Genomic DNA, 25,835 nt, shown 5'->3' on the forward strand with positions numbered 1-25,835 from the left:
AGACCTTTTCTAGTAGGGCATCAGAAGAAATGGTAAATTATTGAAAACCTGGATCTGATATTAAATAAATTATCCTTTCCTACTCTCCAAACTGATGACTTTTATAATTAATGGGCTAATTTAACTGTAAATCTTCAAGTCAGTAATATTAATTAAAAAAGAAGACATGTAAATGACCTTCTGTAAAGGACTTCTCTCTTAATTTGCCCACAAATGAGCACTTGCCATTACTTCTTAATCAATACCAGGAAGCTGGCTGGAATTAATGCGTGGCTTCTTAGTTTCAGCCACTTTTAAGAGCACTCAGGATCACCACATGCAATCTGTTCAAGGCCAACCCTATATTTCCCTTTAATTTACCTGACCTTTCAGGCAGTGAGTGAATTTAAGGCCTTTATAGGCTTGGCCTGAATAACTGGCAACTTTCATTACTTTAATCATTGACCAAAAGCTTTGGGAAATGTCAGCCTTTCCTATGCCATTGTTTAATATGTTAATAAGATCATTAACATCTTCTTTGGCCAAGAAAAGGATCTGATACATAAAGAAAATGGTAGGAGGTTGGAGATAGAGGGAGATGAATAAAACTTTATTTTTATCGCTAGGAGAAAATTGGAGTTCTTTCCTCACTATCTTTTTTTCTCGCATTAGACACAGCATAAGTGGTGGCTACATTTCAGCAGGTTCTAAAGCTGATCCTTATAACCAAATGCAGTTGCCTCTTTTGGGGAGATCTGGGTCTGTAGTCAGCATATAAGGTGAAAATCAAGTATAATGTATTGCAAATCATTCCTGGCATCCCTTAAATTCTCCAGAAAGGACCTTGCTAATACACATTTGTGTGTAACGCATCCCTGAAACTCTTCTTTTTAGAGCTAGCCTTCAATTAATCCCCTTTTTTCCCCCCTCAAGAATGTTGTTGATTGTATTCTTTTGCACATCTTAACAAGCATCTTACTAGCCTGCCAAAGACGACCCTTAGAACTGCTGCCATGTTCTTTCAGTAGGTCTTTCTGACAGTCATTGGCTGTTTCAGGCTTGAATGCTTCCATTCCCTTGATAATGTAAGTGACCCAGTATGACAACTGCCAAGTTGAATTCAGCCAAGGCAAATAAATACTTGCATCATCGGACTTCACAGTAACAAAAGAGGTAAGAGTGGGAGTCTGAAACATCCGTCCACCACAGCACCATCTTTACATGAAATCACTGGTTATGTGATTTTTAAAATATTTATTTATTTTTGAGAGATAGTGCAAGTGAGGGAAGGGCAGAGAGAGAGGGATGGGGGATCCAAAACAGGCTCTGCACTAACAGCAGTGAGCCCAGTGAGCCCTGCCTGGGGCTCGAACTCTGGAACCATGAGATCATGACCTGAGCCAAAGTCAGTCATTCAACTGACTGAGCCACTTAAATGCCCCAGAAATCACTGGTTACATTTTACTGCTTAAATTAGTAGATGGTTTCTTCAAGTTGAAACCAGAGGTATAACAAACAAATTTGCACCATTTTTTTTAAAAAAATATTTACTTATTTAGAGAGAGAGAGAGAGCAGAGAAAGAGAGAGGCCAGGGAAGAGGCAGAGCAAAAGGGAGAGAGAGACTCCCAAGCAGGTTCCATGCTGCCAGCACAGAACCCAACGTGGGGCTCCATCCTAGGAACCATGAGATCATGACCTGAGCCAAAATCAAGAGTAGGATACTTAAGTGACTGCCACCCAGGAGCACCCAGATCAGAATGCTTATTAACTCAAAAGCAACACTGTAGAAAGAGGTGTAAGGATATCCATTTTATTTCTTAGCCATTTTTTATGAAGGGAAAAACAATGTAAATTAAGTAAATAAATGGGAAAAAATAAAATAAAAGCTACCACAGTAAATTGTCCATTGCAAGAGAGGTAATCAGAAGATCGCACCTGCTTTCGGACACAGCTAGATGGATGGGCCAGCCGTTTTGAACTGGCTCAGCATTAACTATGCCTCCTTTCCTTGCTTATGGCTGGGCTGACGGCCAAATTACCTCCTGGATCCGGATAAGTAATTAGATGGCGCCAACCCCAAACCTGAATCATATCCCTGAAAATATCCCTGACCCGGTGTCCCATATTCTAAGTCGGACTCTCCCTCTAGCCTCATTGTGTGCGTGTTCACTAGAGGTTGTAACTTCTTAGAGGTAGGATTTCCTCATCTGCCCGGTTGGATAGGGGTCACAGGGCAGGACTACTTGCGCCACATGGGTTGAGCTGCTGTGTAAACCACAAAGTTCCATGTAGATATTACAAGGAGGATAACCAATGAAGACAGCAAGTGGGGCAGCTAATGTTTCAGATCCCGATTGCCAGGCTCTGAAAATATAATTCCTCAGACGATCATAGAGCCAAAGCCTTTCTGAAATCTGAAAACACAAAGGTTGATTTACAGTCTTTGATGACTGAATTCACAAGATTACTATGCTAAGTCTTCTTATCATTTTATGTTAGGTGGCCCTGGTGTTAACTATTGGAGCGGCATTTTGTTGAGTCATAAATCTCCCTGGTCTCTGGCTTTCAGGCTGCTTAGAGAAGACAAAACACCCCTTAGTGGTGGGGGAGGAAATGAAAAATGGGTTCAGTAGGGTCTTTGCTCTATTTTTTTCCTTCTATGTTGTGTTTCTCTTACATAATGGAGACAACTGTCAATAATGGATATGATCTTAGTCTCAGAGCCAGTAGCCCAGGGATTAAAAAGTACATTTTCCAGATATCAGTTGTCTGACCAGAAGTAAATTATCTACTGCCTACAATCCTTCCATTTTCTTATCTATGTCAGGGAAGAGGCCACTTTCTTTGAGAGACAGATGTCAGGGTGTAAAGTGCCACCTCTATGAACCTGCTTAGCATGCAGTGGGCCATCTAGCCCTTACCTCTTTGTGCTTACTTGCTTCGAGCCCTTTGCACTCAGAGACACTGTCTTTTCACTCTATTTGAACTTCAGCACCTAAATTCAGTGTCCTTCCAAAAATTCTTTTCTCAGTGGGATAGTAATGAAAAACACCATGATTAATGTGGTATTAAAAAGTACATATCTGGTGTTGGTCCTTTCCTGGCACGGAGCTTCTTAAAACCCCTGGGACTTCCTGAATGATAGGGGTGTCTTTTTTAGGATCCTTTTTGGCCCTATCTGAGTTTACATTACTGAGGTGCCTCTTCAGAGGTGGGGGCTGTAGATGGCTTTAGGTTGGGAGCTGATTGTGGGAGAAACCAACCATATGTTTAGAGGTTTGGAATTCTCAGCCTCACTCCCTTTGAAAATTGAGTTCAATCACCAATGGGTAATGATCGAATCAATGACAGCTACACCGTGAAGTTTTCTTAAAAACTCTTGAACAATTGGCTCAGGGAGCTTCTGGGTTAGTGAGCACCTCAACACATGGAGGTGAGAAATGTTGCAGACTTGGAGAAGGCATGGCAGCCCCACAGCCCAGTCCTCACCCCCATACCTTACTCTATTCCCTCCCCCCCCCATTTGGCTACTTCTGAGCTGTATCCTTTACAATAAACCAAAAATTGTAAGTAAAGTGCTTTCCCGAATTCTAGGAGGGACTGTGGGAATCTCTAAGTTTGTTGTTGTGTGTGGGGAAGTGTGAATAGCCTGGGGATCCCATTTGCAGCCAGCCTCTGAAGTGAGACAACCTTGTGGGACTGAGCCCTTAACCTGTGGAGTCTATGCTGACTGTGAGTTGTGCTGCAACTCAACTGAATGGTTGGATGTCCAGTTGGTGTTGGAGAATTAGAGAACTGATTGGTGTCAGGAAAAATAAAAATCATACAATTAGAATTTCCTGAAGGACCAAAATATAAATATGGATTTAAATATAACTGATTCTAGGGGCACCTGGGTGGCTTAGTCGGTTAAGCGTCTGACTTTCGCTTAGGTCATGATCTCGCGGTTCGTGGGTTCGAGCCCCGCATCGGGCTCTGTGCTGACTGCCAGCTCAGAGCCTGGAGCCTGTTTCAGTCTGTGACCCCCTCTCTCTCTGACCCTCCCCTGCTCACGCTGTCTCTCTCTCTCTCCTAGAAATAAATAAAACATTAAAAAAAATTTAAATATAACTGATTCTCATTGAAATTAGAATTTCATGGTAAACATGTACAACTTGGTAGAAAAAATTTTCTAATTGACTCTGAATTTCATAAGTCTTTCCTTTTTTGCTCTTAATGCTAAAGGCTGTCTTTGATGACAGAGAAAGCAAATACTCCACATCTTGGTGTTTTCACTGAAGCTTCAGATGTATGCATTAGAAGTATATTCTAATATATACTTAGAAAGAGTTTGATTCGAGTCTCAAAACATAGAGAGTTAAGTTGAAGACTCCTCATTTGAATAGATCCCTTAACATGTTCAAAGATAGACCAGCTGGCAAAATAGGAGTGTCATTAAATGAGACATTAGGAAGGCAAGGGCAATCAAACAAAAAAGGAGCAGGAAACAAAAGAGGAAGAAAAATAAAGAGTGTGAAGTTGAAGAGAATGGAAAGTAGGAAAGAAAAGGGCTAGCTGAGCCTGGGGATGGAGCAGACATTTTTAAGGCATGGAAAGTGAGCTCTGTATGTTGGAGTCCTCAGTGACATTCCAATCGACTCACTGTTGTTATCTTACACGTGAGAAAACTCTGGCGCCCAGCATCACATGTAGCAGAGTCAGAATTTACAGGTCTCTCACACACCACCTCTGATCCCTTAGCAAACTCTGTGAGCTGTGCTTTACAGATGCCTTTCCAGTCTGATTACTCTCCCCTGACCACTGTTATCACCCTAGCCCAACCCACCTTTATTTCCGACCACAGTCATGTCTCTACTGGCCTTGCTTCCACCCCTGTGCCCTGCACAGCAGTTGCACTGATTTTGGACTCCGTGATACTGCTATGCTCAGCCTTCCATTGGATTTCCATTACATTTAGACCAAATCCAAGTCCTTATCATGGTGGATGAGATTCCAACAGGGCCTTGCCACTGCCAAGCTCCCCAGACACATGGCTTCCTCACCTTGCTCATGGCGTGCTGGTGACACAACACAGCACCCTGCTATTTCTTGTGCCTGCTGAGCATACTTCCACGTTAGGGACTTCCTCCTTGTGTTTATATGGCTTCTCCCACGACTTGGATCCTTTAACACCATCCATGCCCATTAAGTTACTCTCTAACCTCTCATCCTACCCCCCTTTTCTTCCTTGATAGCACTTAGGACAACATGATATTATATCATGTATTTGTTTGCTTATATATTACATATAAACTCTGTGAGAGCAAGTTCTTTTCATCTTCTAGATATACTCTCAGCAACTCCAATAAGATCTGGCACAAAACAGATGTTCAATGAATTTGTTGAAAAAAAGTGTCAGATTCCAAAGCCAAGAAAATAAAATGTTTAAGAGAGTTGGACCTTATTTTAAAGAAAATCTCTGGAAGATTATCTATAAAAATATGTAGAAAATGAAAAGTTTCCAGTGAGCACTATGCCTTTGGCACATTTATACCAGCATTATTTCTTGCCTTACATACCTGACAAAGTGTTTTGATGACTGTTGTCATGTTTTGTAAAGCCCCTAGAGCTACTTGAAGGAAAATACAATATAAATGCAAACTAATAATAAGCCACCTCTCTGGTACTCATAATAGAGACCATGAGGCTTTCGTTGATGTAGTGAAAAATAAAGTGGAGAGTTTCCAAAGGTAAAGAAATAGGGCAAGCCAAGATCCTTAGAGTCTGATTCAAGTAGCAAGGGGCCTTGGCATGTGACTTTATCACAATTTAGACCTCAGAAATTCACTTCTGGATGGTTTGAGCAAAGGCAAAAGCCCTCTGCCTTCAAGGTATTCTGTTAGGCTACCACCAATAGTATACTCTAAACTAATCTTTAGTCAAACACTTAAAATTCTGATTTTGTGGTCTACAATACAGCTACCTCTAAATAAGCCAACATTTCCCCCTTCTGCAACATATTCTTTTTACTCCATTGAAATACTACAGACAAAGAATAAACAATAAAACTATATGATTTAATTGGTTGGACCAACCCAAAGCTAAGATTATAAGTCACTGAAAACTTTCTGTAATATTTATGAAAACATTTTTTACTTTTATAGTAAGTTTAAGGAGATTAGATTCCAAGTTTACATGACTTAATTCTAGATGCTCACAATACATAAAAGAGAATATTTTGGAAAAGTTGAATGTGATTGTTGATGACTGTTCTAAATCCATGCTTCTAAAGCTATCAAGAAAAGGAACACCTGCTTGCCTAAAGTGCTTTTCTACTGCCTTAGATAGCAAAACAATAAATCTGCTGAGCTACTTTAGAGATTTCAGTCTTCAAAGTGATGTTTTAAAAGTAATCCATTCATGTGAACTTTCATTTTATTGATTTTTAGTATTAAAAACAAAACCTCTGGTTAAAGCCAGAGTTGTAGTCTAATATGAATCTCTGTCTATTAAACAGTTCAATTTCTTGGCTTTTATGGTAACTTTCTGGCATTTTGTATTTTGCCTTTACTATGTGACATGGAAAAGAAAAATTTGTGTATCACACGGTCATCTTTTTTACTCCTTTTGGGAAAAAGATAATGTGGGAAAAATTTATTAAGGCAAAACACAGGAGCTACCATCAGATGGGCAGACAGAGAAAGTAGGAAGAAGAAAAAAGTTACTTGTTTTAGTTTTCAGATTGACTTTTTGCTAATAATGACACATATTCTCTCATATGGAAAGCTAAACTCCTAAAAATAAAAGTTACTATTAACGTACGTGATTCCAGGATAGGAATTCCAACTCTGATTTGCAAGGTTTGAGCTTGCTAGGAAACCTGGGAGAATTTGATAAGTTAACGTAAACACTGAGAATAAATTTCAAAATATATCAGAAGTCCATGTTTTAGTTTAGCTCCAAAAATGACCAACCATAGGTTATACTTTCTCATGTTTAAACTGTGAGACACTTCTCCATGAATATTCTTCCTCCAGAAGTCATTCTTCAGAATACTTCAGAGTTTTAAATTCCTCTAGAAGCTACGACTACCTTCATTCCACTTTTTATGAATTCAAATATGAAGAGACTATTGTTACTGACTTAATCTCCAAAAGGAAGAGAGGGGGAAAGAAATTACACTAATAAAAAGGAGATTTTCCTTTAATCAGATTCTGATGAAGAACTGTAAGGCAGGCTTCTGGTACAGTACGAGCGTGATTATATCTCCCAGATGGCCCAGGACTAAGGAAATATATGGACAATGATTTCTTCTCCAAGAAATAAAAGCCCATCACCATGCTTTCTCCTGGGCTAGTTAGTGCATTAGAGCACTGAGTCATGCAAAGGTGGTTAATGGTTCTGAGAGACGGTGCATCACCCTCTCTGACAGCGCTCATTTGCATACACCTGGTTAATCCCTGCAGGAGGCGTGTGTTCAGGGGTCTCCCGGAGCAGACATGTAGAGATTCTTAGATAAAGGCAGTTCTTTACTAAACTTTATAACCTCATTCCAAACTCCAGTTGTCAGTTAACAGCTTTCCGGATGACATCTTAAATCAAGAAAAATGTCACATGTGTACAGTAACTGGCCTAATCTTTTCTGTAAATTGCTGCCTGTGGTTTTCAAAAACATAGTAAATTGCTGGCAATTGACAATGTGTCTCCCTGCACGGCTAACTGCACTTCTGCACGGTTAACAAATCAGTCTTAAATTATTCATCAGATCACCCAATGTCTAGGCTCTTCAGTATCTCAGTTAATGGTGAGCACAGCTCGCTAAACACACTCAGCATTTCTGCTTCCTATGCTGTCCTGAACTATTTTCTCAAACTAACACTTAAAATAGCCTCAATGCCCCCTTATACTTCCAATATGCCGAGGAAGTGTTTTCTCTATTAATTCGATCATTACAAGGCAGGAATAAAATGATGAGTTATATGTACAGCCTAAAACATCAGATGGACCATTTAGAAATGATGCCATCAAACCATTGTTTATTGTTCTGGAAACAGGGTCAAATCAACTCCCCAGACAGCTCAACCGAATTGAATTGTTGTTGCCAAAGTAAGAGTAAAGATAGAGTGTTTGTTTGGAAAGGACATCGTCTTAACTCAACACCATTTTTTCTTTCAGCAGCATACATGGGATTTTGCAGGAGGCATATTTATTCTTCCTTGAAAAAGTTTTTGAATCACTGCTGGCGCTAACCTAAATAGCACAGTTGTACAGTCCAACAGTCTTATATTAGAGGACGGTGTTTGTCTATTTATGCTCAGGGAAATTAACTCCAGACCATCTCAAAAGGACCCCCTTGTGCCTGCCTGGACACTTCCAGGACACTGGTCTGTAACTTGACAGCTCACTTGTTTAGAGCATGTCCCTATAAGACCACTTCCCAAAGGTAGTGACCTTGGCTCTGATACATGTAAGTCCATGGGGTTGTCTCACTAATGCCTGCTGGACAGAAGAGTGTCTGGGAGAAGAGTGTGGGATGGAGGTAGGTGGGTCGACGCAAATTCATTTTAGGAGATGTTTTGAAAAGGAGCAACTCAGAGCATGTTTCTCACTTATGGTAGGTCAATAATGGCGTCTGTGTTTGTGAAGGTCAGCTTAGTACTTGTAATACTGTTCTTCACTCAGTGTGTACAATCCCCATCCCACCTTCCTTAGGGAACACCCCCCCGCCCCCGATTCTGGTGAAGACTATGTTCCCTGCTCTATGTTTCCCTGTTCTTTTTCCTTCATTAACATAACACTGATTACATTTTCTTGTTATTACTCATTTAATGTCTGTCTTTCCTCTTATACAATACACTTTATGAGGGCAAGAACTGAGTATAGCCCTAGTGCCTGGCACAGGACTTTGACCTAAGTGAATACTAAGTAAAATTGGCTATAGAATTATATGTGATTAGTTAGACATTATTTTCACCTGCATATATCAAGCCCTAAAACACATTTTGTAATATAAAAGAATTCTGGTCATAGGCATCTCAAGGCTAGTATGAAAACACAGAGTTTTTAGGTTCCCAAGGCTCCATTTTTAAATTCTATTTTTCCCCTTCATGGGTAACATCCTCAGAGTCACCTCATGGTCCAAGAAGGCTACCATCACTGTAGTAGCAGAACAATGGCCCTCAAAGATGGCCATGTCCTTATCCTCAGAACCTATGAATATGGTACTTTCCCATGGCAAAAAGGCTTTGCAGACGTGATTGATGTGAAGGACCTTGATTTGTGAGATTAGCCTGTATTATTCAGGTGGGTCTCATCTAATCAATCCCACGAGTCCTTGAAAGAGGGGGATTGCCCCTGGCAGCCGAAAGTCAGAGAGGTGCCAGAGTAAGGACTGGGCTGCCATTACTGGCTTTGAAGATGGAGAATGGGATATGACCAGCCTCTAGATGCTAGAAAATAGATGGAAAAGATTCTCCCTTAGATATTCTAGAAAAGAACACAGCCTTGTTGACATATTGATTTCATTTTATTTTTTTCCTAATTTTAGTGAAATATAACTGACATGTAACACTATATATACATTTAAAGTGTACAACATGATGATTTGATAGGTGTGTATATTGCAAAATAATTGCAATGATAAATTTAGTTAGCATCCATCACCTCACATAGCTACAAATATTTTTTTTTGAGGTGAGAATGTTTAAGATCTATTCTCTGAGCAACTTCATCTGTGCAATACACTACTGTCCACCAGATTGTATATAACATACCCAGAACTTACTTATTTTATAACTGGATGTTTATAATGATTGGCCACCTTCATGCATTTACCCAACCCTCCTACGTCCCAGACCTCTGGCAACCACCAATCTGATCTCTGCTTCTATGAGTTTGGTTTTCTTAGACCCAACATATAAGTGAGATCATATAGTATTTGTCTTTCTTTGTCTGATTTATTCCACATAGCATCATGCCTTCAAGGTCTATCCATATTGTCACAAATGGCAAGACTTCCTTCTTTTTCTTATGGCTGAATAATATTCCAGTGTATGTATATATGTGTGTGTGTATACATATCAAATATATACATACATATATCATTCTCTTTATCCATTCATCTGTTAATGGGCACATAGGTTTTCATGTTTGGACATGAAATATAATATTTATTTTACTTATATTACTTATAACTGTAATAAACTGCATAAATGCAGATATGTCTGTGAGACAGTGATTTCATTTCTTTCAGATATATTCCTAAATGTGGAATTGCTGGATCATATAGTTCTATTCTTAGTTTTTTGTGGAACATCATGCTCTTTTGCATAGTAGCCATCTGCCATCTTGATTTTAGCCCATCGGGACTCATGTAGGATTTCTGACCTACAGAAAAAGTGTAAAATTTGTATTAAGTATAAGATTTGTCTTCTCTAGGGGCACCGAGGTGGCTCAGTCGGTTAAGCGTCTGACTTCGGCTCAGGTCATGATCTCACAGTTCGTGGGTTTGAGCCCCGTGTCGGGCTCTGTGCTGACAGCTAGCTCAGAGCCTGGAGCCTGCTTCAGATTCTGTGTCTCCCTCTCTCTCTGACCCTCCTCTGCTCACGCTGTCTCTCTCTCTCTCTCTCTCAGAAATAAGTAAAACATTAAAATAATAATAATAAAAAAAGATTTGTCTTCTTTAAATCACTAAGTTTGGGTCTGTTTCTAAACTGTATTAGTTTCTTAGCAGCCTTACCAGAAGTCCTTCATAATTCTTCTGCTTATATCTCAGTGGCCAGAACTTATATGACCACACCTCCTCTTACAAAGGCAAAGAAATGCATATTTGTTAGCACTTCTGTCTCAAATGAAAGCAGGATTTTCCCTGGCTCTTCCTCAGAAGAGAGAATAGATAATGGAAGGTAACCAGAAATTTTAGCCACCATTTGTTTAACAAGAGCATAATTAGATGAACATAGTTGAACAACTAGAAAATTAGGAAAATGATATGATTTTCATAGAAGTTGATTTACCATCTGTAAATTAACACATGGACATCATTCCTTTATTTTTTCAGCTATCTAAATTTCATTCAATTTTTATCCATCTAATTTTCATCTTAGAAATGTATGCTTTTAGATTTTCTATACTTTGAGGGAAATAAGAGCTACTGATATTCAAATTCCATAAATAAGAAACCTTGAGTCAAACCAGCTTCTATGAGAATAAAGTAGAATTATTTGTTTAATGTCTTTGTTGTTATTGTTGTTTTAGCTTCCTTTTTTTAATGTAAAAATGTGAAATATACTGTCCGGTTCTTGTAGTAAACTGAAAGTTCCCCCCAAAAGCCCACCTTTCAGGTTTTCCAGAGTGCTAGATGCTACAATGTGCCTAATTTAGCACAAAAGCACACTGACAATTCCTATTACACAACTGAACGTTGTATTGCTGCTGTACTTCTGTTATTCTTTCTTGTTTTTTAATTTTTAAAGTTTTTATTTGTTTACTTCAAGAGAGAGAAAGAGAGAAAGCTGGGGAGGGACAGAAAGAGAGGGAGAGAGAGAATTTCAAGTAGGCTCTGCACTATCAGCATAGAGCCTGATGCAGGGCTTGAACTCAAGAACTGTGAGATCATGACCTGAGCCAAAATCCAGGGTCTGACGCTTAACTGACTGAGCCACCCAGGCATCCCACTTCTGTTGTTCTTGAGCCAGGAAACCGTCAAAGGGTGATTAATGCTGAGAACCTCCAAAGGGTGTAAAAAATACAGCCTCATCCCTGATTACCAGACACTCGGATGCTTGTTTCTTGATCCCTTGTCATGCTGTCTTCCCACGCCTCTGTTCTGCCTCCTGTGCCAACAGTCAATTCTGCCTCATCTTCTGGGCAATCTCAGCTCTGGGCACTTTTTCTGTTTTCCTCTCTGTCAGTCCCCAGATAGGACATGGAATGCTGAAATTACCCATGCCTCTTGACTCTTCTCCCTGGGAAGGGATGTGCAGCGGCCAGCATCCCAGTCAGCCCCACGGCTGGGCAGACATGACTTGTAAGTGCCTTCACACCAAAGGGCGTGTCATTAAGCAAAATATGCCTCCCTTCCTACTTCTCCTCTTTGACACCAATCTCCTGGCTAATCATTTTTTCCACATCTTCTTCAATATATCTGGCTCGATTTCCTTATCATTCTGTTCATCCTGTATTCTCAAGCTTACCTTTGTGAGCAAGGGACCCAGAACTTCTGGGCTATGGGAGCTGGTGGGACAACATGGGGCTTCCAGTGGCTGCCATGACAAATTGATGCACAGATACTTTTAGGGCCATCCGTGTTCAAGACTTGATCAATCTGAGCTTCAGACCCATAATTCTTCATACCATCAAAGCACAAGAGAAGCTTTCTCTGTGCAAAGAGAACTTTTTAGATATTATCACTGTTATCTGTGATCACCCCCCCCCCACCCCAGGTTACATAGGAAAACTAGATACAAGCATGTAAATGACCTCTGACTATCGAAGACTCCTCTGTTTGTATGGAGCCCTTCAGCTTAATGTTCATTAGTTATAATTTGGCTGTGGGGTGCTATTTTATTTTATGAAACTACACCATGGTATATGCTGCTATTCTGGTTTTATATAGTAAATAAATGCAAGTAATCAGGCTCCTTTTCATCTTGTGAACACTGTAAATGTCACCTGAAATTCTTCATCACCAAGATTGTATTCTTAATTGACATTTCATAACAAAGAGACTGTGTCTTCAAAACAAACTAATTAACGTCACAGCAAGAAAATCCAAAATCTTAATGGCATTTACTCATGTTCTATTCATTCTACACATTGTTCTAAAATGGTCTTATGTTCAAATGACTGCATCAAAAATTCTGCAGTAGCTACTTTAAACAGTCGTTAAAAACATAACAAAGCATTTGAATATATAAGCTATACGAGTGTGGTTTCAGTGCAGCACCAAAATTTTCTTGAAAATATTGGCTACATGGAAATTCAGCAGGCACGGTCAACTCAGAATAGCTTAAATTATGTAAGCAATTGCTTTAAAAATTACATCTATTGGAATAGTTCTAGATTTTTTAAAAAATATATATCATTTAATCAAATTTAGGAAGACCTAGGCATATTTGAAGGCAAAATCTGGAAAGACAAAGGTCAGCAATCTTGGCAACCTCCACCATCAGCTAGATGTTGGCTATATAAGAAGTTGACTACTTCCTATCTCCTCTCCCAGAAGGGCAGAGTCACAAAGGTGGTGTGTGTGTGCGTGTGTGTGTGTATGTGTGTGTGTGTGTGTGTGAAGGCCTTAAGCCTGGTCAGCTCTGGTGAGGGGAGAACAGATTTGAATCAGCCATGAGACTAATTTTTAATGACCAGATCTGTTACAGAATCTGTACAGAATATAATAAGGAATGGAAATAGGGTTTGAGACAAAATAGTTGAGAGAGCATTTATTCTAAAGAAATACAACTATTTTGTAATTAGAATCCAATGAATTGACACAATGAACTAGATCTACAGGTACCAGATTTATCCTTCTTCAAAAATTGATCTCAGGCATATTTTCATTATAAAAAGAAAACATTGTAAATATAAACAACAGAGATGACAATGATAAATTTCTGTGTAGTTTTTCAATTATATTTGCATGCGCCTTGTTCAATACAGTTACTCTAATCAAACAGCAACAAATAGAGCTACTATTGATAGAATAATATATTCATCTCCTTTTTAGGAAAAAAACCCTATTTGAACCCCAACAGAAGGGCATCGGATTATCTCACAAATTTCTGATTAAAAACTCCTAACACCCCCCCCCCCAACTCCTGTAACATATATTTAGTAGTTTGTACATGTCATTGGACTATAACATAGTGGCAACTTGTATTTTCAGAGCAACTGTTTTCAAAATATTTGCATTTGATAAAATTTGTGAAAAACGTAGAATTAAGTTTAAACTTGGTTATCATTTTCCTTATGTGGAAAAGGAGGCAGTGGAGAAAACAAAGATCCTCCCAAACAAGGAGGATTTGTTATTTTCTTTAATGCTGCTTTGTTATTTTTTTTTAAAGAACATAATTATATTATTTTGGAAAAAATAAGCGTTTAGACATAAACGAGGAACCAAACATAAAAATAAACATCTGCAGACTTTGAGTCTTTTATCAATTTAATGACTGGAAGTAGATTGTGATGATTCTTCCTTTATTAATCCTTAATACCTGGATAGATATCCGCCACCACTCCATCTTCCCCTAGTCAATATTACAGACAAAAGCATTCTTTTTGGATAGCAGGATGAGTATATAACAATGTACTAATTCAGATCCCTAAATATTTTGTTATTCTAGTGAGCTGAGAGAGTTTATGCCTTTTTCCAAAGTGTTTCATTGGGATATGAATGAAACATTTACTTTGTAATATTCTAAACAGGCTACCATTCTTGTAATTCCAAATGTAGGCATAATTTTACTGGTTTTCTAGGATGCTATTGTATCATTTGCTGCTATATTATTCTCGAATAAAGACATTTGGTGCCCTAGCTTCACCCCTCTGCAAACATTGCATTCCAAGATTCCCTTTGAAAAGCATCCAGGTAGGAAGAGATCATGAAAAGGAAAAGATAAATGTAAGTTTAATATTCATTGTGAGATTCAGTAAATTGTAATTGCTTAAATAAAAAAGAAATATACTATGCATCATTGATTTAGTTTGAAACTGCCATCAGATAGTTCAAAACTGTCATCAGAAAAAGAATTCTTTGAGATAAAAATATTTGGACTGTTTATAAAAAATAATGGATGGATTGTAAGTAGGCGCAGGAAACTGAAGTTCTGTTTCCTTAGCAATTGCTCCTGTGTCTAACTCCGAATTGACTCTAAAAGTTTTCTACTTGAAAGTGCCTGTCCAAAGCCAAAGTTAGTGGAAGAATTCAACCTTGAAGGAAAATGAATCTTGGGCAAGAAAGAGAAATTTTCCAGTAAGTACAGAAGAACAATTCAGGCTAGGTAATAAGAATGAGCCTTGAAAAGAAGAATTATCTCATTGATCTTGCCTGGCTGCTCAGGTGAAATATTCAGCAGAAGAATCTCACAAGAGAAGAGGACCCTTATGAGAGAATGGTGACAATTTAAGTCAAAAAAATAATAAAAAGAGTGCTATTATTGCCATTTGGGGAAATGGTTAAAGTTCCTTAAGAATCAAAATACCTATAAATCAGGTCACAATGGAAAAAGTGTAGTCGTTAAAACACAATATAGAGAAAGAAATGAAGGTACGTTTTCCTTCTATGTGAAGGCAATATAAAGCATTCGTACAGAGTAAAAATCAGTAAAGGTTAGTCTCTCTCTCTCTCTTCTCTGTGCCCTGTTTATAAGTTTTTAAAAGGCCCTTGATCAAAGCATGTGATTAATATGATGAATCTTCATACAATTTGTTTTTATTCGTCGTTATGTCTAAATTATGCTGCTGGACAGTCATACACAATCTGAGTTCTATGAAAATGGGATACACTCAAAATTCGCTAGGATCACCATGTGTAAATTCCATACATCTTTTGAGAAAAGTCATTTAGAATAAATATTAGCTGAAAGTCTGTACAATTTAGAGCAATCTGAAATCCGGCATAAGACATTAGTGTAAATTCCTTTGGAATTAAAAAGAAAGTACAGCCTGAGTTCTCAACATAACTTATTTTGCAGTCTCTTTAAATGTAGCAAATGAGTTGAGGTTTCATATTTATATTCTGAATGTATTCCTAGGGAGGAAAAAATGATTTTGAATCTTGCAACCTCCAAAGAAGCAGCAATAACTTATTAATTGTGCCCTGGGTGATCTTAAAGCGTGGCAGAAAAACAGCCTTAGAGACTTCCAAAGATGCATAACGTTCTCCTAGAGGGAACAGTAGGGACACCAGGAGAATCTAGCTGCACAAGTATTTCAAAAAAGCCATTTACATGTTGAAGGAAAGGATTTAATTAATAGTGTTACAGCTGTGAAGTTAATATGCAGATAGGAGGTCCTAGCTCAAGGGACTGGTACACATTTTTTAAACAAGTCACTCAGTCCTACATTTTTTCCCCTTTATAGCTCTTGCATAGTAATAAATACGTCCCAAAGCTTTGGGAATGAGAATCATAATGTCTGTTAATTTCTTCAATAATAATAAAAATGATGATGATGATGTTGATGGCAATTATGAGAACTACTATTTACTGAAACTTCTATAACAAGATCCTAAGTCCTTTATATGTATTATCTTATTTAATTCTTACAACAATCCAGTACAATTAGTGCTCTGGTTTTCCTCCAAAGGAAACCAAAAATCCAGGAGATTACGTAAATGCAGACCCACAATCATTCCTGACCTCACCAGACATGTATGCATTCCTTATAAACAACACATCCATTTCCTTCAAGTTCTGGAAGATCTGAGGAGAATCAGGACCCTCAAGGCCCGTGACAAACATGATGCAGAGCTGATTGGCAGATGAAGTAAAAAGGAAAGGAATGTCTGGGGACAGGAATCAAGAATCATAACAGGCCAGATGTATGACTGTTCATGCCCATGATAACATGCACTAGTAGTTAGTAAGAATCGCTGGGTGCTTCCTGTCATTGGAATAACACCGAATAGAGATATTGTGCAAATTAATCTGAATCTAGTTTTTGGGAAAAGATTCCTTACTTTATTTATTAAAAATTTTCTTTGATGTTTATTTATTTTTGAGAGACAGAGACAGAGTGCAAGTGGGGGAAGGGCAGAGAGAGAGGGAGACAGAATCCAAATCAGGCTCTGGGCTCTGAGCTGTCAGCACCGAGCCCTATGCAGGGCTGGAACCCACGTACCGTGAGATCATGACCTGAGCTGAAGTCAGACGCTTAACTGACTGAGCCACCCAGGCATCCCAAGATTCCATATTTTAGAGTGTATATTTGGTGGTGTGTGTGTGTGGCGGGGGGAATCAAGGTGAAAGGAGACTTCTATTCAATCTATCCAAGTAGGAAATGCCAAAATGCACCCATGAACCAGCAAGAAATAGAGAGCTCTAGAAAGTATATACCAGGATGTAGGGACAAGAAATTTCTTATAAAAACTGTAATTCAATCTGGAAGGGAAGCAGGGGCGCTTGCGTTTGTTAAGGGTTCTTAACTTGGCTCTAATTTTCAGGACAGATGTCCTACAGACTGCAACTGAGGCTAAACTGTTGCTAACTACGGAAAGTTACCAGGCTTTGAGGCCGTTAATAGAAGGAGACCAACAGAAAATCTTTAGGATGCTCATTTTGGAGTCATCTATCCTTCTAACGATCTAGGACACTTGGTTGACTGCCTAACGGCATTTGAATGGGTAATAAAATGAGTGACTGGGACGAATACATACATCGTTTTTAAGCCTGCACCCAAAGAAATGAGAAAGAAAAAGCCTTGACAGGCATACTGATATTAGAAACGAAGTCACAAAAAGCAGTTCTCAAAAGTAATCTTGAGCAGAGGAGAGAAAACACTTGTATGACCAAGAGCTGCTAATATTATGATTTTTTTTAATCAATTCATAGCGTTGTTTTGAAGCTTTCCTGAGTTACCATAAGTGATGAGCTTAAAACAATGCTCAATACCCAGCTCGTGTTGATTACTACCATTTATTGGCAAAGCTGGTCCTGTTTTGAAGTGTGACAGAGATCATGGTTACATGATTTGCCTAAGGGCCCATAGTTAATAAGTGTTAAGACAAGATTTGAATGAAAGACTTGGGATTTGAAATTGAGTTTTCTTTTAGCACATCATGATGCCAATTCCATAAGACACATTCTTCTGGTCTATTTTCCCCCCCAAATCAGTTTATATGGAAGAAAACAGAAGAGAATTACTACCCACTAATGATTCAAACAGACTATTCAAATTACACGATACAAAATGCCATGGTTTGAAAAGTGCTATGCTTAACTTATTATTCACAATTATTATATTCATAAAATTTGCATTTTAACATTACTTTATAATCTGCATGCTACAGAAGATAACTGGGAACTGACTTAAATACATTTTCTGTCTTAAAAATGAGAGGTAAAATGTGACTATTGGCACAAATATTAAAGGTAGATGCTTGTGCATTTGTATAAAAGGCAGTATTAGAAATGTCATTTCTGGCTCCCAAATACATTTGCCAATGTGAGGAAATGATGACAAGTTCTAATTATAAAGTTACCATAGTATAGAATGAAGACTAACTACCCCTGCGGGTTTCAGAGAAAATCATTCAGGGATTTTTGTTGGCGAGCTGAGTCAAAAATTCTTTGTTACCAATGGATTTTCAATGGAGCCTAACAACTTTAAGAGTCTGTGCTGGTCAGTGCAAATTTTCTAAGATGTAAAACCACAAATGCTAGTAGAGGGCCATTGTGTTACTTAGAAGATTTCAAACTATCATATAATAGAACACGTTAATAGAGCTGATAATGAGAAATCTAAAAAAATACAGCTTTCTCATTCTTTTTGTTAATTATACTGTTACAATTCTCTATGATCTCTACAAGTAAAAACTGTGCTGGTTTATGAGAAACATGCTTGAGAAACACAGCTAGAAACTTCTCCCAAGATGCTCTTACATTTGGATGGCAATCAAAGGATGGCTCTGTACCAGTCACAGTGAGACTTTTGTGCTCTACCTACACTGCTTGTAGACAGAAATAACCCTGGTACCATGTTGCATTGAGACAGCTCTTTCTATTTCATCAGAATTTCAAGATATACTTAGTTGTTAGTAAATGTATCCTCCATTTGACATATAAGGATTTTATCCTTGGTCAAACTTTTTTTTTTTTTTTTTTTTTCAGAATCAATATTCAAGCAAAGATAGCAGCTGGCTATTCCTATTTGTTACATCAACATTTTCATCAATCCCCTTTTCCACTTTAAATACAAGAATGTTCAAAAACATTGTTCAATTAACATATGGGGGCTGTTGTCCCTGTGGCATTATGGCTTTTTAAACTGGACATGAGGGTACGGTAGAAGCTGAGCTCCACCACAGCTGAACAAACCAAGCCAGAAAGTCACAGTTGTGGAGTTTCATTAAGTTAACATGCTTCTAAGATCACTCTTGCCTGATCAGGACCCAAACTGACTTTTGATTAGTATTCCATTTGTAATGTTACTTAGATTGCTCTCTCTCTCTCGATATATGTATGTATATATACACATATAGAGAGTCATAATAATTTACTAGTCTACTCTTTTTAAAGTGTACTTTAAAAGCATGATAAACTTACCTTAGAGAGCCCACCGACTTCCAAATAAAAGCAGATAATGAACACATTCCAGGTGACCCAGAGGGCAGTCCATACTGTGTACTAGAGAGAAGGGAGGCAGAGGGAGAAAGAGAAGAAAAAAACGGAGAGATGAAAGACATGTATACTAAATAAATCAATAATAAAAATGTCAATATGTCTAAGTCTTCTGGGAAGAAGCAGGCCGTGCTCAGAAAAGAGTGCTCCTTATGAGGTCCCCTAAGATCTAGAAATTAAAAATCCAATAGTTTCTACAGCTTTCAGTAGATGCCAATAAAGCTAGATTTATTTTAAAGTGCTTTGCTGGCTTGCAGATAAAGTGAAATTCAAGAGCGGACTTGATTTCTGTTTTCTGAGTATTACTTTTTCCAGGGAAGACAATAATGCAAATTTCCTGTGTGTTATCTCTCTATCTTTTAGTTATATTAACCTGTCAAATTTTTAGGAATGTTAGTCAACACTCAGTACTTCCATATCCCTGAATGGAGATCATGTTTGAAAATGGATGTAGGGAGTAAAATTAACAAACTTTCCTGTTGAACTCTTCTAATATGAGTAGAGTGTGTATGCTTCCAACATAATGGTATTAAATATTATCATGTAAAATAGTTTTCAAAAACACAAAAATTAATAAATAGGATTAAGAATGAGCAAATAAACGACAGATTTCCATAATAGGAAAATACCTTCCAATCACAAGCAACAAACTCTAAACATGCCTGCCTTATTGATTAATTGGTTTTATTAATGTATTATGTATTAAGAAATGCCTTCCTTGAGAGCACTGGCCAATGTGAATTAAGGTAGCCTTTGATCAAGGTGCATCAGTGCAGAGGGTCCAAGGGCATAAGGCAGCCAGTTACTGATGGAGAAACTGGGATTGTAGAACTGACAGAGAATAGCTTGGATGACTGACGGAATTTACTGTGGGAACACAATACAATGGTTTTCTCCTTTATTTTACTTTATCACAAAAGTCTATACAGTGTTAATTTTTTAAATCAACATACTAACTGATTCCTTTCTATCAGTGATTTTAATCATCCCATGCTATTGTCAAATTAAAATAAATATTGAAATTACTTCAGTAGCTTCTTCTATGTTGTGTCAAAATCATGAAGTTTAAACACTGTGTAAAACATATACGTTTATATTAGAAACCTCATCAGAAGCTTATAACTATTTGCAAAATCTAATTTACATTTTGTGTCTGTCATTTATGATTTTTCAAAGGCTTTCAAAATAATCTCACGTAGTTGTGTAGTTTTATAACTCGTTACATTTGATGTCACATTGCATACATCTTTCTTTCTTTCTGGAGAGGAGTTTTTGCCTTTTTTTTAAAGAATAATATAATTATAATTATGAGTTAAAGGGGGTCCAAAATCACTGAAAATTTAGAGAAGGTAGGAAATACATTCAAATATTAACACAAATTTAAAAATATAGTGAGGCTTTTGGTATTTGTAGATAATGTTGATGCTGCCAATATCTTCTGTTAGTAAAGTCTTCTGGTATGAACGAATTTAGACAGTTTTAAAAATGTGCCAAGTGCCCTGAAATACACTTTTATAGACCACAAAATAGTCCCATGAATACTGAAAAAAGCTAAACTTCATCCCAAATGTATATTTTTTGCAAACCAATCAAGTCACAATATCCATAACAAATTTCAAAGCTGTGGCTAATATAAGATGGCCACTGGTATCTGACATTTTTCATTCTAAGTTAATCTAACTATGAATCAATTAGCATGAGAGAGCAGTGCAAACCTCAAAGTCATAAGAAAAAAGCCAATGATAAAGAGTAAGGAAAGGACATAAAAGAAAGTAAGGCTAACATAAGGAAATAAACAAAATTAACTGCAAAACCATATGATTCTTAGTTGTTAGATGGCAAACTTAAACCCATATGTATTCTTTTACAAAAGACAATCGATCCCCCCATCCTTATAAACAATGCATAATAAAACCGATCTACTTAAAATCACAGCACAAACTCAGTGACTGAAGTATATTCAGGATCTCTCACAAGTTGTACCACTGATGCCATTTGGGAACTTCCACAGATAAAATTACCAGGCTGAGTAGGTCCAAGTGTCAGCTGCTAAATTCCTAACAATAACATTCTGCCGCTTTCTATGTTGCTGGTACAAAGGAAGCACTGTGTTCCTGGTACTGTGCGAAGCATTTTATATAGATCAAGTTATTCAGTCATCCACTAAACCAAGGAAGAGAGTAATCTTTTGATCACCTAGTTAGTGTCATAATTGGGAGAGGAACTCTAACATTCTGACTCCAGAGCTGAGATGCTTAAGTATTACATGACAGGCTTCATTTCAAAATGTTTTTAGGAAAAGCACTATGGAATAATTTGTAAGTTAACACATCACCAAATTTTGCAAGTTATCAAATGAACAGTTCACCAAGTTTTCAGTTTTCAAAAATTTGCTTCATTTATCTGATTCAGCAATTGGCATTGTTTTTGAATAACAATTTCTTTTGTATTTTGCAAGTCATGCGTTATGCGTGATATGAAGGTCATGGTTTTTAAAAGCAATATTATAAGCTTCTTTCTTCTAATGTATTGGTTTGGTGAGAACAAAGAGTATTTGTATGACTGAATCTCGGATGGTTGTGGGATGAAAACTACACACCTCAACGTGCACTGGAGACTCAAGTGCATACATAGAGATAAAGAGAAAGAAATTTCTAGCAATACAAACACATCCATAGGCCTTTACCTAGGCAGAAAGTAATAGGACAACAAATGTATTCTTTTTGACATGGGCTATTTTATTTATAATTCAATGCAAATAGGAATAAAAGAAAGAGATGACTCTATTTTTAAGAAACACCTTTTGGTTATCATGGATCATGCCCATATGCTCAGATATCCAGACACATATACTTGCAGTATAGAAAACCACTTCCCAAAATATAAAAAATTACTCTGTATAATTATCTATCTCCCTATTTATTTTTGTACTTTGCTTATGTTCGGTACATACATAAAATTTTTTAAATGTTTTGTTTGTTTTTGAGAGAGAGAGAGTACAAGCAGGGGAGGGGCAGAGAGAGAGGGAGACACAGAATCTGAAGCAGCTCCAGGCTCTGAGCTGTTAGCACAGAGCCCAACATGGGGCTCAAACTTGTGAACCTCGAGATCATGACCTGAGTCAAAGTCAGATGCTTAACAACTGAGCCACCTAGGCGTCCCTCAGTACATATATTTTAAATCCTAATTTACATAAACAAAGACTATACGATGAGAAAAATATCCATCTGTTCTAAGTAATGTCCTGAATATTTCATGGTTTTACAGAGATATTTCAGTGTTTTTTAATTGAAATGAATTTTGGAAGTCTTGCAATCTATTTCTTCCTCACTGAGCAATTAGTCTATAACATGAATTATTTTTACTTCCTGAGCTTGTTTTCTAATTAACAGAAAGGCCATTTATTCATTCATTCACATGTGTATCAATCAGATACAGTATCATGCACAATACGTTAGGCTTATGATTTTAAAAAGAAATAGGTTTCCTGCTCACTCATTGTTCTAACACTTTCTGGAGTTTAGTATTCATTTCCAGAAGAATTTTAAGAGAGTAATGTGCTATCCCTTCATTTTAATGGCTAAAAAAGCAGAGTGAAAGCAAAAAAAAAAAAAAAATATATATTAAACAGCTCAATTATGTACTAAGCACTTACTCTGTGTTAGGTTATGTTAAGCAAGTCACATACATCGCATAATATAATTCTTTTTTTTTTCTTTTTTTTTAATGTTTTTTATTTATTTCTAGGAGAGAGACAGCATGAGTAGAGGAGGGTCAGAGAGAGAGGGAGTCACAGACTCTGAAACAGGCTCCAGGCTCTGAGCTGGCAGTCAGCACAGAGCCCGACGCGGGGCTCGAACCCACGAACTGTGAGATCATGACCTAAGCGAAAGTCGGACACTTAACCAACTAAACTACCCAGGCGCCCCTCGCATAATATAATTCTTAAGCACAATCTGAGTCAGGCTTTTACATATGAAGTTAACTACGGTACAAATAAAACAAATAAATGTCCCAAGGCTTCACAGCCAATAACTGGTGGAGGGGATTTAATATAGGGCCAGCTAAATGGAAAACTGACACCCTGTTTTTAAAAAAATGTTTATTTATTTATTTATTTTGAGAGAAAGAGAAAGCGTGCAGGGGAGGGGCAGAGAGAGAGGAGAGAGAGAATTTCAAGGAGGCTCTGCACTAGGAGCACAGAGCCAGATGGAGGGCTTGAAGTCAAGAATCTTGAGGTCATGACCTGAGCTGAAATTACGAGTCAGATGCTGAAGTGACTGAGCCACCCAGGCGCCCTGGAAAATTGACACTCTTAACTGTCATGCTGAGTAGTAGCTCAAGAAGGAGATTTACGATGACATAGCAGGGAAACTTTTCTGCAGCCATTCAAATTACACAAGTTTCTATTCTTTTCACATGAGCATTTGCATAAAAGTCCCATAACAAAGCTGCGAAGTTAGCAAATTAACTTTGCTTTCTTTCTAATTTTTAAAAGCAGTTTTGATTTAATTTCCAAAGTTAGTATTTCTTCAAAATATTTAAATTAACTAATGCTTTTGCACCTCAATTAATTTAGAACTACTTGGTTAAATTACTGCCCAGGAAATAATAAAGGTTTAAACAATTCTAGGGCAGACTCTCATTTTGGAATTTCTATGTAAGATTTTAGAATATTTTGTACAGGAGGAAACAGTTGATTCTAGAACAACACTTCATGCCTTCTGCTTCATTTTGTCTATCGTCAAAGAAGCACAAAAGGTACATTCAAACCCTACAGCTGACCTTGGTACCCACTAAGACATAGATCCCACCTTGCACTTTCGCTGAAATAAATGTCAATCACTAAAAGCTGCCATGTGACAAAGCTGTTTTGGTGTTCTAAGTAAATACAGACGTGACAAACTGCACCTTATCAGCAGTGATAATATCCAGAGTGAATTATTGTTCTTTCGTTTGTGACTTGCCTGCATTTTTCTGACAGTTTTTGCTCTCAAACCTCCTCAAATACAGTGGCAGGAGTCCATAACATTGTCTTTCATAGAAACAGTATAAGATGAGGAGTAAGTCAGCTGATAGTAGGTCCAGGCAGAGCAGCACATATCATTTTATCATGTAAATCCTCAACGGAGCTGACTGACTGAGAGCCACAAGGCAGGAAGGCCATTTTCTCCTATTGAACTATGGTTGCTGTGTTCTGAGATAAGAAATCACTGTCCAGTCCATCCTATGAAATAATCTCATGTAATAACCTTTAATTCATTTATCAATTGTTCATTCCAGTATTAAGCATCTTTTTAAAAATTTTATTTAGAGAGAGAGAGAGCAAGCAGGGAAGGGGCTGAGGGAGAATCTTTTTTTTTAATGTTTATTTTTGAAAGAGACAGCATGAGCAGGGGAGGGGCAGAGAGAGAGGGAGACACAGAATCTGAAACAGGCTCCAGGCTCTGAGCTGTCAGAACACAGCCCGACACCAGGCTTGAACTCACGAGCTGTGAGATCATGACCTGAGCTGATGTCGGATGCTCAACTGACTGAGCCGCCCAGGCCCCCATAGAGAGAAAGGAGCCTGACACGGGACTCAATCCCCTGGCCAAAGCATCATGACCAGACCACAAATCAAGAGTCAGATGCTTAATCAACTGAGCTATCCGGGTGCCCCAAATATTAGGCATCTTTAAAGCCCCATGTATACCAGGATAGACCCAGAACAGCGATGGAGAGGAACAAAGAGCATGCCAGGAGAACTTAGCTGGATGCAGGGAGACGGGCAGGAAACAAGGGCTGAGCCGTGCAGTGTGGGAGGGTGGAGGTGTCACCAGGATCCGCGGGGGCACAGGAGCAGGCACTTACCCGGAGCGGAATGCTCAGGCAAGGCCCCTGAGAGGTGACCACTCAGTGGAAGCATTGTTTGGAGTTTTCCAAGAGGGTAAGGAGAATAGGGCATTCCAGGCAGAAAGTACAGAGTGTGACACAGAGGAGGCAGGAAACAGCATGTGGTCTCTGGAAAACACACCCCCTCAGCCTGGCTGGCACAGGGGTAGGCAAACGGGAGGCACCCGAAGGCGCAGGCCAAGGAGCAGTTTTTATGAGCTTTGCGTTCCATTCTAGGAAATTAGACGTTTGCCCATACACATCGGACAGCTTGCTCTGCACGGTCCTTGACCATAACCTTTTTCATAAGCGTGGTTAATTCTTCAAACGCAGCTGTGATCAACCCTGTTTGTTGTCAAAATGGCAGTAACTCACCATCTGTGTTTCAGAGCTCGAAAATGTTCGTTGGAAATGGACTAAACTTAATTGCATTATTGGTGTCTGTTTTGGCCAATAAAGGGGGCTAATCCTAAGAATACTGCAGGTGAGTTTGAGAAAATCTCCCATAACCAAAAAGGTCTTCCCCTGCTCAGTGAAAAGTCCGCAAGAATTTCTCACCCAGAATTCCTCTCACTGCACTGAAAAGTCGGGGCCTCCCGAGGCACACCTTTATCCTGTGATGTACGCCAGATTTATTTTCTGGCTTTTTCAGACTAGAATTAATCCTG

At 38.2% G+C, this 25,835-nt stretch overlaps 1 protein-coding gene across 1 annotated transcript in view; it reads right to left on the reverse strand.

Moving 5' to 3' along the window:
• NKAIN3 (sodium/potassium transporting ATPase interacting 3) overlaps positions 1 to 25,835 on the reverse strand; it is a 268,812-nt gene that overhangs the window by 237,420 nt on the left and 5,557 nt on the right. Inside the window, exon 3 of the mRNA XM_039254597.1 lies at positions 19,219 to 19,299. Within this exon, the coding sequence (XP_039110528.1) occupies positions 19,219 to 19,299 (81 nt within the window). The remainder of the gene's footprint in view (positions 1 to 19,218; positions 19,300 to 25,835) is intronic.

Source organism: Hyaena hyaena, unplaced genomic scaffold, assembly GCF_003009895.1.
Source record: "Hyaena hyaena isolate Hyena2069 unplaced genomic scaffold, ASM300989v1 scaffold_496, whole genome shotgun sequence".
NCBI classification, from domain to species: Eukaryota; Metazoa; Chordata; class Mammalia; order Carnivora; family Hyaenidae; genus Hyaena; species Hyaena hyaena.